The following is an 18,053-nucleotide window of genomic DNA, read 5'->3' on the forward strand; positions in this document are numbered from 1 at the left end:
TTCTTGGATTTTTTCCTAAGAAGTTGTCAAAATGGAATGAAACTTAATTTGCCCTGGCTGAGTGCAGCACTGAGGGTTGTAAAAAGCTGTTTTAAGTTTTGCATCACATCACTTTTTTGTGTAAACACTAGAATGACGGAGCATTACCAACACACATTACCTTAGTGTTCAAATATCTCTGCGTATCAAGCAAAACATTTCAGAAAAATTCAAACACAAATTTATTTTTTTAAATCTAATTTGAAGTGTTTATTTTTCTAGTTTTTGTTCTGTTTTTATTAAGTAATTTAATTTTGACTCATTTTCAAAACAAGTCACAAGACTTCTTAGAAATAAAAGGAATAATAAAATACAGAAATCTATTTCACATTTTTTACACAGAAAAGCACAGAATATGATTTTGTTCATGTTTACAAAAACATTTAGGTTTAGGACAGTTATGGTCTTTAAGTTAAGCCGGTTTTGTGATGTTGGGCAAACTTGTTCCAGATTTAGAGAGTTAGATTGTGGAATTTAAATGTAAAAGATCTATTTTTCCAGTTAACAGAGAATGATTGTTCCCACACATCTACAACAATTTTAGTCACAATCTTATGTCCTCACAGAGACATACGTTTTGTTTTTAAGTTTACTTTAGTTTTTTAGTTTAGTTTATTTCCCTATTTCCTCAGAATGTTGGTGGAAAATTCTTCATTAAATAAAGGTATTCTTCTGACAATGAGCCCTGATTAATGAGTTGTCATTCACGTAACAAATGTGACCACCAGGGAGGAGAGCTCGCTCTGGGTTCTTTTTTTAAAACAAAGCATTTGTTTAGAGGTGTTTGCTCACAGCCAGATTGGGTCCCACCAAACTGAATGTGTAAAGTTCATTGAAACATAATTACCTGTTATTGAAAGCACTTTTGGGAGCCAACACAGTGAAAATCAGCATTTACAAACTCACCCGTTCTCTGTCACTCCCAGTTTTTGGGTCAAATCTGTTATCACTGCCTCCACAAATCTACTAAAATACGCTCCAGACTTGTTTTCATTTGAACTTTTTAATTCATTTCATATAATACTGACACATGTACTCAATAGAGGTTAACAGGCGTTTTAAAAACACAGATATTAAAACCATTAGAGCATCACTTTACCTTTAGCCCAGGTGATTCCAAGACCCCTTCTTCTACAGGTTTTAAATGTTGTAGTGCATCATTACATCTACTTGGTATTAGTCTAACCTCAACTTTGAAAGGACTTTGAAAAACATAAGAGAAAAAAGAAGACTGATAAACAATATGCATCAGAAAAATGGCATGTGGTAACCCACAAAGGGAAAATATTTTCCTCTTCTCCTGAAGGGGAAATAAGAAAAAAAATCAGGGTCAGGAAAGAAAAAGGTTCCTTTGCAGATCTGGGATACATTATGAGAAAAGTGAGAGGGGTTACATGTGGCACAGTTTCATTTGAATAAGTCACCCACATCACACCGAGCAAGCATTGGTGATCCTCTTCCCTTTGGAAACAGAACTAAAGGAAGAAAAATAAATGCTTTATAACTGAATTTACACGTATGGAGCAGAATAAAGAATAAAGGATTTGTAATATTTTAAATCTGTAAAGTTGTTGATGCTCTGTCATCCGATTGAGTCTTAGGTCGAAGATCTCTTTAGTGTGCGCAAAGTTTTCCTCTGCTATAGAGCACACAGGGGACCTAGCTGTGTGTATGGTGATGGAAAGCAGAGTAGAGTCCTTCCTCTTCTGCCCTCAGTTCTCCGTTATCCTTGGAAAAATGAAACAATCGCTACTTCCCTTTAGGGACTCATGTCAGTGCTTTTCCTCGTAACTGGATAGGTCCATTGTGCTTTGTTTCGCCAACTTGCCAGACTACTTCTTTTGAGATGGACAAGACTATCGGGTCACCTAAAATGAGAAAGTGGAAGGTTGTCAAAATAATGATGTGTCCAGAAAAGCTTACATAATATGGTAAATATGTGAAAAAAATTGACTATACCAGTGAATGGGGCTTTATAGCTGTGCAGCAACAGTGACTATTTTAAAACAACTGACAGGGGTTTTTATTGGTGGAATAATGCTTACGCGTTCAGACATCTACCCTGAATAACAGCATCTTCACCTTTTCTTTAATTTGGAAAAATTTTAATAAGTCACTTTTGCTTAACTTCAAGTTCCTAAAAGGCAAACAGACTGCTGTACTGCCCAGTTCAGAGCATGTAATAATAATCCTGACTAGATGAGACATGCATGTCTTTCTGAGACCCCTGTGGCGTCTTAAAGGAGTTTTTCTTTTGTTCTATCAGCCAACCAGGTGCCAGTGAACGAACGTAAAAAGCCAGCATTCGCTGTGCGAGCACAGAGCAGCGTGTCCTCTAAGCTGGCATCTGAAACGGATCTACTGTATCTGCTCTTGATGGCTTCGGGCCAGCCTTCCTGGGCTCATTCCCATTGCCTTCAGGCATTCACTCCTGCGTTTGATCAAAGAGTCTGCAGGCGTTTGTTGTCTTCCCTTTTCAATACGCACATACACTGTAGTCTTTCTGAACCTGTTTTTGCTTCAAAATGCAGAAGTCAGTCTCTTTGGAAGCTGTCCCTTGCCTGTTTAAATATGCTTTTAGATATCAGTTTCTTTGCCTTGTTCGCGAGTCGATGTACAGTATAGATGTTTAGATCTCATGGCACAAACCACACACAAAACACTTGAGTGTTATTTCAGTGTCTCTTAAGTCTATAGAACACTGTGATTCTTTTTCTAAAGATTTAGTCGGCACAACTACACTGTTCCTCAAGGCTTTTTTCCTCATTTAAAGTTTCATAAAAACAGAATTACTGTCAACTTCCTGAACAGTTTGCTTTAAAAAATGTACAATAATTTACTCTTTATTCAATATTGATAGTTTCACAACTAAAAAGCTTTGTTCACACAGACAGTAGTTTAAACAATTGACAAAAGTGGAGTTCTTATTTATAAAACTATTCATTTTTACATAAAACGCCAACAAAAACATGTTTTTTTTGCCCAAAACAACAGGAAAATTAAAATTAATCTTTATATAATGTAAATCAAAAATAATATTGAAATCCAATTTGTTTAATTTACTAATTTTTAAAACTGAGCTCAATCAATTACCAACTACCTTGAGAGTTTACCAAACACTTTTAATTCAAAAGGTGGTTTGTTAGCATGGTTGGATTTTTTGTCAAACAAAGTCACGTAAACTTTCAATATTAAAATGTAAAGTGAAATTATGACTTATCATAACAAAAAAAATAGGGATAAGTTAACAATTATATTATGTTTAGAATGTGTTGTATTAAGGAACTACATACTAATGTATGTAAATGTAGTTATTTAATCATTTTGGTTTAGTTTTCAGAACGCTGAAAGAACCGTTTGGTATTTTACCAACCGGTAAACTCAATTTTATTTAACCTTATAAGAAATTTAAAGTGAGCACAATGTCTGTCTAATCCTTTGTTCACATGTCTTAGTTTCAGCTCATGTCTTGGCGCTGCGGGCTTCAATGTTTACTCATCCATAAGCAATCATTTGACAATGACTAATCCATCTCCTCCCTCTCTCCCTCCTCCTGCCACCTATTCTCCTCCCTTGTTCTGTTCCTCAAGCTCCAATAGAGAGGGCCATATTGTTTAGTGTTTATTGTAAAAGCAGCAGCTCTACCAGCAAGCTTTCAAGTACTTCTTCAACAGTTTTTCTCCACGTTCTTCTTTGCAAGTTATTCTTATCACTTGCACATCTCCATCACTTTCTTCTTCGTTTTAGGCACTTTCAATGTCTGCCTCTCATCTTTTCTCTTCCTCGCGCTTTATCGTCAATTTCAATTTACAAGCAGGTCTTAATGGGACTATAAGAGAACGCTCGATGCTATTGATCTGGATGCCTGCACATCTTGACCTCAGCATGCAACGCTAGAGGAGATAAAAAAAATCCCTCTTTTCATCATCGGGCAAACACATCAGCTTACACTCTCAAATAACGTAGACACACAAAACACATTAACCAACACACAGATCATTGATCTAAGACCTCAATCCAAGAAACACCAAATGTTTGCTCTCTTCTAAACTTTGTCACAGAGGAAGATGGATCTGATTTGCTTTTATGTTGTTCAGGGAAATTATAAACACACTTTGGAACATTTGGAAATGTTTTTAACGTCCAAACAAGCATGTAATGAAGTAAAGCCTATCCTCTTTGAGTTTGAAGATATGATGGATCATGTTGTTATTAACATCAGTAGGTTGCATTAATGAATAAATAAAAATTGAGTGGAGCCTGCAGTCTTTTTACTTCAATTAACAGATTTCAATGGATTATTTTATAAGGAAACCATGTTATCTGCTTTGATCCTGATTAGAGCTAAAGCAGACATCAGGAAAGCATTTCTTCAAAATCAAAGACTGAGAAACATGATTTATTTTGCTCATCAAGGAGGAAACTTGTGAAGAAAAGGAAATGGCATGGTAGATCATCTGAGCCCATTGGAGATGTTTTCAAAAATGTCAGCATTTGGAAGAAAAAAAACAAATGGCAGATCATGTGTTAGCCTTTTCACATTTCTTTGTTTTACCCAAAGAGACGACTCCCGATGCTATCCTCTGACCACACCTTCAATCAATTATTTAGGCAAAAAACAAAGGTCTGCACCCAGCCATTAATAATTAAATTGGGGCAGGCTGAGAGAGGGATGGAGGGTGGAAGCAGAAGTCTAAACTGACAGGAGGTGATTGTTGTCCCTTACAGGGCAGAAAAAGATGAGAGGCTGTTCATGACGACATGAGAGGATCAGAAATGTCCATCCATGGTTACTATTTTCTCAAGAAAAAAAACAAATTAAGAGAAAATATTGATGCAATAAATAGAGAATTATTCACAGCAGACGTTAAAATATGCAAAGAATTAAGTGTATCAAACATTTCAGTTCATTAGGTATTTTAAAAGTGGTTTTAAAGTTAAAATATTAAAGTCCCACTCCAATCCAAAATTTAAAAATGTGTTGTTTTCTAGGACACAGTTTTTGCAGAGCGGCAATATTTCATTAGAAATTTGCCTGAGTTGCGGTGGAGCCTTCCCTCATTTCCTATTATCCCTTTACACTCTCTCCTGCTATCTTACAGCCCCTCACAACCCTAACCTAACATTAGCAGTAGAACAAAAACATTGAGCAATATTGAAGCTATCTGGCTTTAGTCTGCAAGTGGATGCATCGGAATGAAGCGGAGCAGGAAGCTTGTGACCGTGTCGATTGTAGCACCAATGTCACTGATGAAGGTGTTTTTCAAAGGCATTTTTTTGTCTTCTCCTGATTCCCAACAATTTGAATAAAGAATTATTCAGAAATGCCATTTTAATCGTAATTGTCTTTTTATAAGGCCACAGGAAAAGCGCCACAAGAACATGCTAAAAACACCATAAACACAATTTTCACTGGAGTGGCTCTTTAAGTGTTCTTAGATGTAAAAAAAACAAATACTTAATAAAACTAGAACAAAATAGGCTGTGGAGAAGAGAAAAAAGAGCACAGTTTGAGAAAGGAAACAGGAAAAAGAAATATTCACTAATGCAATAAAAGTGAAAATCTGTTAGAGTGTGTGTGTGTTTGAGAGATCGAAAGACAGTGTGAGAGAGTCAATAAGACACATTTCTGGGGAGAGACTGTGTACCCACTAACCTTTGTGGTCTTGACTTTGTTGCCGGTGCTGCAGCTCCATCCTGTGAGGTCTGGCAGAACCTTGCACTCCTCCCCTTCCATACATGGTTCCATCTGACACCACCACTTCTGGGCAACGATGGATGCTGGAAGAACAGAGAGTTGTGCAAAAGTTCAGTGTGTGCTGTGATTTTATTTTTGCGCTTTCATGTTTGCTTTCTAGACTGCTTGCTTGTGAATTCTATCAGCCAGCCCTCCCCAGCCACACTTTTATCTCATTTCAAATGAACAAAGATTTTTTCAAAAACAGAAATGTGCTTTTAAAATCCAGTTTAATTCTGCATAAAAAATGAATAAACAGAGTTTGGCACGCTAAGATAAGCAGTTAGAAACAGTAATTTGTCTGTGGTTAAGCCGTCCTGTGGAAGTGGTCATGGTGAGATTATTTAGTTAAGAGAACACAGAAACCTCAAATGAGCAAAATCCTGACTTGAAGTGGAAATTATTGCATTTCTGTTTGTATCATTTATTCATTTAGAAAATGTTGTTTTTTTTCATCACTCAACAGAGATCTGATGATTTGTGCGCCTCAGCTTCTCATGAGCCCATTTGACTAAGAATGTGTTTCAGGAACATGATTCATGTATGTTACGGCTTATTAATATTCAGAGTTGATCTCTGCTGTTTTTCCGTTTGTTTCAGCTGTTGAAAATCAGCATTTTTCAAATGTGAACGGTGATAAAGTGTTCGCAAGTATTATTTGTGGTCGACACCTCAGTGTTAAAGTGACAGGCTGCATGAATCTGAAGATTCAAAATGCCAGAAAAAAATATTTATTAAGGGACATAGAGAGTCAAAAGAATGAAAATCAAAGTGAGAGATGGTAGAATGGCAAAGTCTTCTAGTTTGTCCAAAGACTGAAGTTTCCCATGTTTTTTATGATTTTTGCTAGGACTACTGCTGTGTTCCCATTCTGGTTACAGCTCAGTACAGTAAGAAACAGAAACAAATCTTTTCTGTCTGTAAAATGTCCCTTTTTTTTGCTTCTTAAATAAACATTTTTCTGCTCATTTACAACTTTTTGGTGCTATTTGGAGCTCCACTGTAGCAGGGTGTAATGTTCAAAGAACACTGATGATTTCTGTGGCTGCTCCTGCCACCCTCCCAGTGAAACGCTGCTTCCTTCCTGGCTCTTTAAATCAACTTTTCAGTCTGCTCTCGTTGATAAGAGCTGATGCAGTATGTAGCGGTGATTCCAACCTTGATTTAGGTGTTTAGATGCAGCCACTCAGTAAACCTTATATCACTGTGGTAAATGGTTATGCAGATGCGATTGGCAGAAAAGACTGGATTACAGGCAAGGCATTTCTAATGTATGCTCTGTTAGAGAATACTTCTTTCTGTTTGAACTTCAGACTAACTCTCCAGAAAACAAAAGAGATAATTAACAATCTGAAAGACATAAAACATGTGATCATGTGAAAATGATCATTTCTAAGATATGTGATCTTAGAAATGATCATTTTGAAGTTTAATGATGTTTTTGTTTGGAACACTCGGGCAGATGTTTTTACACAACTACTCCCACTCAGCTATGAAATTCCTTTACACCTGATCTGCCTGCATCTTGAACTGTCCTGAATTATCTTTGGGGTACTTTTGGAAAGCCTGTACCCGGAGGATCTTCTTTTGTTCTCTTTTTTTATAGCCACTGGTGGTACTCCTCAATGTAGTCTCTGTTGGTACTTTTTCTCATTTGTCTTTCTGGTTTCTGTTGCTGAGGCACATATTTGACAGTTTGTAGTTGTGGTTCTATAACTGAATAATTATCCAGAACTTGTACTGTTGTATTCTGAATGCTCAGTGCAGTATAAACTATTTCTTTCCTCTTGGCGTTCAGACTCAGGTTGCTGGCCTTGAGGGGAAAGTTCATGCATTCTTGTCTTGGCATGAGTGACTTCCATCTCATCATGTGATCAACTTATTTGCATTATTAATATACCTAGTCACAAGGGGGGCAAAGGCATTGGTGGCTCTGACTTTCTTCTTCCCATTAACTAGATTTTTCTTTTTTTTCTTTCATTTTTTGGAGGCTGGAGGGTAGTGGAAGACTCCCTAAAGACTACACTTGTGCCGCTGGCTTGCGAAGTTCCAAGGTGGTTTATCTTCAACATCCTCTGTCTCCCCTTTGGACTAGTTGAACTATCTAAGCTATGATCATCCTGGCTGTTTTTTTTTTTTCTTAATCAAGTTTAAATTATATGCCAGCTATCATGCATCATGTCAGGAACTGGTGCAGGCAATATCATCATACCTGAGCTTCTTGTCCTGGCCGTCAGCCATTATCACAGTCACTATGGTTATCTGTCAAACACACTAGCTATGGATCATTGGTGTGAAGTGATGCACTTTTCCAGTACTCTAATCAGTACTACGCCAATCCATTCTCATTTTATTCATCCCTACCACTAAAAATTCCCTTTGGAGAGATTTTTAATCTATATTATTTCTGCCAATGCCAATTTATTTTCATTTTCAGAATCCATTCACTGCGACATCCCTGCAGAGCGGCCTTAGTGACAAACTCCACAGTCTGCGGGGTGTGAGGGACAGATTCTGCAAATCTTTTCTCACTGCTGAAGTATCAGGACTGTTGACACAAATGCAGGAGTGTAAACTCTGTCATATGAATCTTGAATATTTTTTTCATTCTTTGTTACACCTGAATCCTACTTCAATTCAATTTATAAGAGAAATCTGATTTAAAACTTTGTGTGTTCAACATACTTATGTTGTGCTGTTCTTGCATCATTTTTAAATGAAGCTTGAATATAACACTTTGGAATAATTGAGCTTCTGCTATCCAAAAAATTCACAAAACCATAAGAAAAATACACAGAGAGCCTTCCCCAGAAAGGACTCAGGGTGTTGAAGTTAGAAAAATCAACACTGGATATTGGGAGAGAGTTGACTTGCTCTACAACTTATCTGCACATGTGGTATAGGGGAAAAGTCTTCCTCTAATTCAGGGTAAATGTCAGGCAGGACGGTGCCTGTTAGCTCATTTTTCCTTTCAGTCATATTGTGTGCTCTGTCTGAAGTGACCACACCAGAACTCTGCTGTAGTCGTGCAAACAGGAAAGTGGAGGAAGAATGTGTGTCAGGTAGTGTGAATCCGCAGATGCATCAAAATCAACACTCAAACAAAAATACAAACCGTCAACGCAGGAAGGCATTGCCCTAGTTGTGCCAGCGACCTGACCGGGGAAGCAGGAACATTTGACCGTCTGCGATCTCTCCTCGATCTTGTTCTTGTTGCAGCACCGATGTGCAGCTATCACTTCACACGTTCCTGCTTTCACGTGCACTGTCAAAGAAACACATTTTTCTTAAGCAATGGGCTACACTTGTTTTCCACACAAGTACCGGTAGCTGTTTTAGCACCAAGTACATAATCAGCAACATTAAAGGTAAATTTGCTCCTATACAGATAGACAAACGCAAGATTGTATAAAGATGTAAAATAACAGCACCTAAATAGTGCTTACAATAAAATATCTCCCTCCGGCACTTTAAAATTATAGTTGCAAGAGCAGGTTGTCAGACTGGATAATAGAATGAAACAAAATTACAATGCAGTCCAAATGATTGGGATGATTTTAGAAAGCCGTGAGCTACAAAAGAAATGCAATTTGCATTTAGATTTATCAAACTCTGCATGTTTTTAGAATCCTTTATTTACAAGCTTTTCGCACCAACGAAACTTTGAGAGTCCAAACACATTGGAGGTTTTGAAGCACTTCTCAAAATCTGTTTTTTACTATTTTCCACCAGGAAAAACATTAAGGATTTATACTGAAAACATTTGCTAAGCCTTCTACAGCCCTGCGGTGAATATACACTTTAACATTTTCTATACCTGCCACTTCATGTGCTTATTTATGTGCGCACACATTTCTGCCATGTGGCTGATTAACAACAAGTCCAACCGAGCACAGGAGTCCCCTGTGTCGCCCGCATGAGAGGGAACAAAAAAACAACGCCACATTTGAAGATTTGTGACTTGAACATGTGGCCCTTTCATACCCGCCTTTCATCAAATACATAAAAATGTCAAGGACAAACAATAAGCCATATCTGGAGAGGAGTGTGTGCTTGTAGGCGTGCATGCACTCTCATGTTCAGCCTTTTTGACTTTCACAACAGTGTTTGCTGTGTGTGTGTGTGGGAGCATTTTCAAACAGTTGTTGGAAGTTACTGTCATTTCCATAACAAAGAGTGTACCCGCGACACAACAAAGAGTGCACGCAGCATGGCAGAAAAGAAGAAAACAATGACTTTAGTCTGTCCAAAGAGTGTTTACAAAAGAGGCGTTTTGGACTGAAAGATCCATAATAATGATAAACAGACAAACAAAGATTCACATAGTTCTTAATTTGTAGTGTTTAATTTAAATCAAAACTAAGTGGGGTTTTCTTTGTAGAGTATGTCTGGTTTCCATCTTTATTTTTATTTTAAATCAGCAGACAACTGTGAGGATTCTGTGGTTTAGTTTGTTTTTTAAGTTTTTAATGGTCATGTTGAAAAAATCGGAAACACCCAGTTGAACATTGTAAATAAAGTGCTTTACTTGATAGTATTAAAAAAAATGAATCAAAATCTTAAAGGATACAGATAAATATATGGAAGTTGCTTGTTTATAATGTATATTACCTTTCAACTGTAAGGAGATAGTAAAACAATAGCAAGAACATTTTGGAATTATAGCCTCTAAATGTTATGACCATTAGTACATGAACAAATGAATAGTTTTTAAATAAAGATGCCTTTGAATGCCTTCCCAGAATTTGATCTAAACTATTCAATCACTAAACTTTTGTTTTACAACTTTAAACAGCATAATGCTTTTAGATCAGTGTGATAAAATTTGTTTTAGTAAATTTGATCAGATCAATAAAGTCATTTTAAAGTAAAAACTTTACTTTGTGCAGGTATTTTCCTCACATTCACATTACCTTCAACTAATCTGACAGAGTAAAAAATATATATATGTATATGTACAGCATTATTTCAACAAGAAGATAAACAAGCACTGTGACCCCCCCCCCCCCCACACACACACACACACTGACAAAAACACACCTCCAGGCCCATTTTCAGGCTGAGTCCCTGCAGTGATAATTGATCAGACGTGAGTCAGTGCGGTAGCACACTGATCTCTCTGCTAAAGGAGCAGGTAATGATACAAGGGTGATCATTTTTACAGAGGTGACAGCTTCATTACAAATAACAAGCTTATAGATGCAAATATTGTTCCATACAACCAGGTATTTGTGATCTTTGAAAAATATTTTATTGCAAGTTCTGTTTCTGAATGATCAAACTCTGTAGTCTACATCTACAGAGAACATCATTCTTGCGGCCAAATTATTGTCTGTCTCATTTAAAAAGACAGAGTACACAAAATCAAATATAGAGAGAAAGTAAGATGCGAGACAATGCATTTGACAATTGTGTCACAAATGCAAACATGTATTTTGAAGGCAAATTAGAAATTGGAAAGCTTTGTTTTTAAAGTGAACATTTACTTTGCCATTTAAGACATTTATATTTCAAAACTGGGACTTTTGTTCTCTTTGTAGTGTCACAAATATAACTTCATAGTCTCAGTCGTACAACCTGTAAAGCATGGGTCTTTCCAGCCACAGAACATTATTTTCAGCTTTTGAAAGTACAGAGCACAGAAGACCCACAAAGGAGAAACATTTTCCTTTTTCCATCAGCGATGGCATTTTTCTTTTCTTTTTGTCTGAAATCTGAATAAAACTGCAGTCCTCCAAACCAGAATTTAAATTCTAAAGAAGAATAGGAAAGCAGAATTAGCAGAGACCTTTTTTTTTTTTGTCTGCTTATTTACATCCTTATAAAGACCCAGTTCTGGCAGATCGTGCATAGTTTGTTACATTTTTTATAGGTTCTCACAGAAACACACAGAGACCAACATAACCCACTTACTTAAGAGAAAGTTTTGCTTACAGTTATATATGAAAAATGTAAAAAAAAAGGAAACCCTGAGATGTCTTGTCTCCGGAGTCATTACCATTCAGCATGGGCTGCCTCTCTGTTTTTGTGTGTGTGTGTGTGTTGGACTTTAAGAGCTTATTGCATGAAAACAAATCTGTTTTAGTTTAGCTTTGGCTTTTTTTAAACTATATAAAACTTTTTTTTTTCTTTCAAACTGAGTTTGTTTGACAAATCAAATCTTTAGGACGTATTAAATGTTGATCAGAATGGATTTGTGAGCCCAGACATCAGCAACCGTACATATTTGGGTTTGGATAATGTTCAAGTAGATCGGTTCTTCTGGTCTCAGGGCAAAATTTGATGGACAAAAAGAAAAAGTTGGTGTTTTGCCATCTATCCTCTTACCTCTGTGTTTCCACAGCAACAGCACTGTGGGGTCCAAAGATTTTCCTGTGAGTGTGTTCACATCAAGCTCTTCAAAAATGAGAGTTAACGGGTCAGGCTCTAAGATATATTATTGTCTAAGAAATAATGTTCACAACAAACTTTTAACCCCGTGTTTACTTTTTTAACATAATTCCACATTGATAGACTTGCATTTGTGGGTTCACAGACTTTAGCAGCTTTAATTTCACTAAGTGCGGAATGTGGAGTTTAGGTCCAATGTTTTATCATTCAGAAACAGAACTTGCAGTTTTTTAAAGATCACAAATTAGTCTAATTACTCCTATTAATTACAGTTTTTCTCCATTGGTTTGGCTCATTTCTTGAAACAGAAGTTACATTCTCAAAATTCTAGATCATTTGGCAAAACAGTCTTACAGTTCAGCACAACACTATAGCTCACTTGCAAAATCTAATATATCTCCCAAAACTGTTCACTCATGCTTCAGAAACTAAATTCTTTTCCCATGTAAAGAGTCAGTGCCACGAAAATAGCAACGATCCTTCTCAATTGCTTTGGCTCATTTCTTGAAGCAGACCGGACACCATGGTTCACTTGCAAAAGCTCATATCTCTCCCAAAACAATGAACTCATGTGTCAAAACTAAGTTTCCTTCTCATTTAAACAGACAGTGCCCCCAAAATACTTCGTCCCTTTGGCATTGTGTAGGCACTGCAAGTCAAAATGATTACCGTAAATTCCGGACTACAAAGCGCACCCGATTACAAGCCGCACCCACCCATTTTCACGTGTTTGACTGCTTTTATACATACACAAGCCGCGTCAGAGTACAAGCTGCGCATGTGTTAGGCGATATTTTCATCCTGACAGATCAAGGCCAGCATCCCAGAGTGAGTGCAATTTATTAGCACATTGTGGGTGGTGCCAGCTTTGCCTCTAGCTCACGTATTTGAGTGTATCGACATCTGTCAAACAGCATGGACCTATATTCTGTTCACAAGTTCCTCAGTTATGGTGTTTTTATTTCATTTTTTTTTACTTATTGACAATCTAGGTATCACACATAAAATTACAAACAGTAACCATATAATCAACATTACATCCCTCAGTTATAATGAGGAAATTTACATCCGCGATTCCACATTTCCCATGAGTCTTAGGGGCTAAAGGCGGGGCCAACGCCCGGCTCGCCACACTGTTGTATGTGTTTAAGAATGAGCAAGTATCAGCAGTGCATGGAGGGGTGAACGGGAAAAGCTCTCCTTCCGCTTGTGTCGCAGCAGCGTTATGGGAGTAACAGGACTGGTTCAAAAACACACCGGTAAAATAAAGCAGCGGCGACTGAAAAGCGCGCGCCTCAGCGCGATACGCGCGCCTCAATGCGGCGTGTGCGTCAGAATTCAGAAGCCTCTGCACTCCGCGGACGCCTCTGCGCTCCGCTCCCGCCCCGCGCGCTCCTTGTCTCCCCTTGCTATCTACTGCGACACCTCTGGCCAGGGCGGCTTCAAGGAGGAGCACTTCGTCCCCATTGCGCCGGTGTAAGGAGCAAATAGTTTCTGTGCAGAGCAATCGGACTTAAAACTGTACGTTTCGTGTATGAGGGGCGGGTGCGTTATTACGTGTGGGAGCCTTCAGACTGCCATCTGCCCCGCAGCTCAATCAGCAGGAGAAGATGTCTCCAGCTCACACGGAGGCTGTGAGTTTTTCAAAGCAAAATTCCGCTTTTACGGTTTCCTTAGAAACCGTAAATGGAATGTAAATTCACTCCATGCGCTGTTCTCTCCGTCACGCAGCAAACCGGCTTTTCCAAACCCGTTGGTGACGGTGGACTTTTTTACGCTGCTTTTAACGATTGCTTTTAACTTGAAAGCTTCATCATATTGTAGCGGCGATCACATGCACGTTGGGTCTAATGGCCCCAAAGGATTCTGGGATGCGGCCGGGCATGCGTGTTTCATTTTGTTGAACCATGACTGAAGTGTCTAAGACCTGAAGTCAAGTCCATGCTGTTTGGCTGCTAAGAGGTGTGTTGAATATAAATGCCTTGTGCTGGAATTCAAACTATTCACTGAGTTCGAAAGTACGTACATGGCGGCCGCCAATTAAATCCATAAATTAGCCGCGTCACTGAATAAGCCGCAAGGTTGTAAGCGCAGGAATAAAGTAGCGGCTTGTAGTCCGGAAATTACGGTAGATGTTTTGTCACTATAGCAGAGGACCATTGAAATAACCCTCATCTCCACCTTTCAGTCTTAGCTCAGTCCTTTATTGACAATGGTTACTGTACTGTTTTTGTATAGCTAACAATACAATTTTGTATAAAACTGAGAAAAAGGAAAAGGATTTTAGGGTAAGAGTAGCCTCTTAGGTTTACTGTAACAGCACACATTGCACTCATACTGCCAAGGAAATTGTAACCATTATCATTCACACACATAAAGTAACTTTCATACATCAGAGTAAAAATAAAATGTATACAGCATAATACACTTTATAATTTAAACACAAACAAAAACAATGAAAATGATATGCAGCCTACAGTGGTGTAAATAATGCTCGAGTTTCACAACTAACAGTTCTTCACTGGTCGCTGTCCTCACCCTCCCTCTCCTGGCCATCGTCCTCACCCTGCTGGCCATCCACACGCTGCCGTCTGTCTGGCCACAGATTCTCGTCCACATCAGAGCGTATATTCTCCCTTGTGATGCAACGAGGGAAGAAACGGCGTGCATGTCACAACCTTCCCTATACTGATCTCCTGTAATATCCTCACACGCAGCATCCATTGCTTGGAGCAGGGACCTCTGATCTTGAGCCTGATGCTCATACACTCTCCACCTCCAAGCAGAGAAAAACTCCTCAATAGGATTGAGTAAAGGAGAGTAAGGTGGTAGGAACACTATGACCATCCTTGGATGAGTAGTGAACCAGGCCCTGATGTGCGGGCCACGGTGGAAATTCAAATTGTCCCATGCAATAACATATAGGTGAGGCCCTACGAGACTTTTCGCACTTTCAGGGATCAAATCAAAATAATAATAAATGTATCAAATGTTCCAAGAGATTCATATATCATATTCGTGGTATTATGTTCTTGACTAATTTTGACAATGGAACAGACTATTGTGCATGTGATGACTTACACAATGAAATGATGCTGACTCATTTTGGAGCAAACAACCATTAGACTGAGAATCAACAATCAGTTTAGATCAACCAGATCTATTCACTTGGAAATTGTGCTAAATGTAGGCTACCTGTACTTAATCATTTGTAAAGATGTACTGAGACATTGAGACATGTACTAAGACATTGGCAATTTGATGAAACTAATGAGAAATTCCATTCTGTTGTGAACAATTGCCAAGTGGTTTGGAGGTTTGTCCATGTTGTTTTGAGAATGTAATTTCTGTTTCATGAAATGAGCCAAACCAATGGAGAAAAACTGTAATCTACTCTTTCATAATTTTTTTCCTAAAGCTAAAAAATGCCAATCATCTTTTGATCTATTGTAGAAGTGTTCCCAGTAGTCTTGTAATTATGATTATGCAGTTTTTAGCTAAAATCAAAAACCTATTTTGTTTTCTAGGACTTTGTTTTTTTAGAACAACAGTAGGTTATTAAAAAATGTGCCTCTGATTTATGGGCGGGACCCCATAAATCAGTAATGGGAACCCTTCCCTCCTTCCCATCCCTGTTGCTGAGACTTTGGAACAGGGAGCTTGTGGCCCACCAGCGTACTTTCAGTGTATCAAATAGAATCATTTTCAAACTCTATTTTTTGTCTGCTTCTGATTCACAACAATTTCAATCAAGAAAATCCCAGGAGAGCAATGTTAAGCTTAATTTTCTTAATATATGTCCTCCATCATTAGAAAAATGCCACAAGAACATGTTAAAAACACCAAAAACACAATTTTTATCTGATTGGGTCTCTAATTGGACCTTTTTCTGTTGTGAGAACAATTTTTTTCTGCTTTTGTCTCATTCTGGCCTCCTCCTCTTTTCTCATCCTCTATTTTCTGTCTCATCTCGATCAAGAGCCATTTTATAAATGACCCCCCCCCCCCCCCCTTTTTTCCCAGTCTCTGTCAGCCACCCCAGCGCCCCATTTGTCCTCCTGCTCTCTGGGTCTTGGCTCAGCACAGCAAACTCAGCAGGGTGGCAAACCATTACCTTCAATCACAGACCCTAAATCAGAGAATAGTTACCCTTTCTATTATGTGTCTTCCCTTTTACCCTCCCCTAAGCGTCATGTTGTCTTCCTGCCTCTTGGCTAGTTTGTCTCCTGACAAGATGACTTGTTATCTTTGCCTCTCCTAACACAGCAGTGGCAGTTAACCCCATTAACCAAAGATGCTCTGCAACTGGCAGACAGATGGACAAACCGCTCTCAACAATGTGTGTGTTTGTGACAAACTCATAAGTGAGGTGGGTTGCTTGGTTTCAGCGGGTGGGTTCTTTCAAATGCCACCCCAACCACTGGGAGCCTGCTCCCTCGTTCCATTTGCATGTACAAACACAGACACAGCAGTCGGCGAATAACAGAGCAAAAAGAAAAAAAAAAGCCAAGCGAGTTGTAAAATGGTTTTTAGCGATGACTGCAAATATGTAAATCTCTCCAAGCATCCAACAAAAGCACAATTTTAGTCCAAAATCAGATCATTTCATATCCCCCCCACCACCACCACAGCAGAATCCTCTGTCATAAAAACTCCATCCAGCGTTTTTGTGCACAAACAGATTTTGACCTAAAAATGACAAATTGTTAAATCATTTTTATGTTGTGGATGAGCAGAAGAGAACTGGAGCTCAGAGACGGAGACAGTGCATTAGTCCCGCTGTACCATCCGCTTTTACATCGCAGCTTATGGCTATTATTTCCTCCAGTTGTGTAATGGGTAATACAGAAATTCAGAAGATGCTCTGTGTGCCAGCCTAAATAATTTATTGTTTTCCGAGCTCGATGGTGATGACTATTATCACCAATAAAGCTCTCTGCTGCAGCTACCAGCATGCTTTATTAGACAACCTGCAAGTAGTCAAATGTCATCAAGCTTCCAGCATGGCTGCTTGAGAGAGCATGCGTTATGAGTTTTGCTGTGCCACTTTCTGTTCTAACCAAGCACTCAGACTATCTTTGTCTTTACTGACTCTGCCAGCAGATTACTCCCCTCTTTCTGGGGAATTCCCAAATCATAACTGATCCAGAAATTGACGCTACTTGTAAATTAATCCCCCTGTGGCCAGAAATATCAGGTGTTGATGGAGTCAATATCTATCATTTAAGGCAAAAAAGAAGAAAGAAATACGAGAAAACCAAAAAATGAACTTATGGGATTGCCAGTTCCTGTCCCCCTGTTAGAATATGTTATCTGCCTCCTTAGCACCCCCAGTAGCTTTGTAGATTGAGTGCAAAAGACGTTTTAGGCAGTGAAGGTCAATAAAAATAAAAATATGTGGGATGTCTTGATACCAACACCGCCAGCATGTACCATTAAAGTAAATATGCGTTTAAAATATATATTTAGATACATTTTTGATTGTTATATTATGATGGCTTTTGTCACAACTTTGGATGAATAAAATACAGAATTAAAAAAGCAACTTTTTTGTTTCCTGGTTTGGTGATATTTCTGTTGCTTAATTTGACTTATTTTGTACAGAAGGGTAACTGATGTTGGTTTCCACACTATATATAAGGGGATTGAGTGCAGTTTATATCTATTTAATGGTACAGAGCAGTTAGTATAAAAGCAGATAGATGAATAAAACATCAAGAAAATGCAGTTGCTGTGTCTGATTTAGGATCACATTCCAGTGGGTTTGCAGAAAAATCTCACTAACTACCCACTTTTTATGGATTTATCAACACTTTCTCTCAATGAATGCACAGAGGAGAGCCATATGCAAGACTTCACCCTGCCATTTTTTTTTCTTCAACAGTGA

General features: G+C 38.3%; 1 protein-coding gene across 2 annotated transcripts in view; it reads right to left on the minus strand.

Annotated features, from left to right (window-relative positions):
* Nucleotides 1-1,023: 1,023 nt before the first annotated feature.
* LOC101154949 (protein FAM19A2) overlaps nucleotides 1,024-18,053 on the minus strand; it is a 107,271-nt gene continuing 90,241 nt past the window's right edge. For both annotated transcript variants that reach the window (XM_011477122.3, XM_004070474.4), the window contains exons 3-5: nucleotides 8,892-9,041; nucleotides 5,696-5,820; nucleotides 1,024-1,907 (exon numbers count right to left, since the gene is read on the minus strand). In XM_011477122.3, the coding sequence (XP_011475424.1) occupies nucleotides 1,896-1,907; nucleotides 5,696-5,820; nucleotides 8,892-9,041 (287 nt within the window). In that variant the 3' untranslated portion in view covers nucleotides 1,024-1,895. The remainder of the gene's footprint in view (nucleotides 1,908-5,695; nucleotides 5,821-8,891; nucleotides 9,042-18,053) is intronic.

This window comes from Oryzias latipes, chromosome 7, assembly GCF_002234675.1.
Source record: "Oryzias latipes chromosome 7, ASM223467v1".
Classification (NCBI taxonomy): domain Eukaryota; kingdom Metazoa; phylum Chordata; class Actinopteri; order Beloniformes; family Adrianichthyidae; genus Oryzias; species Oryzias latipes.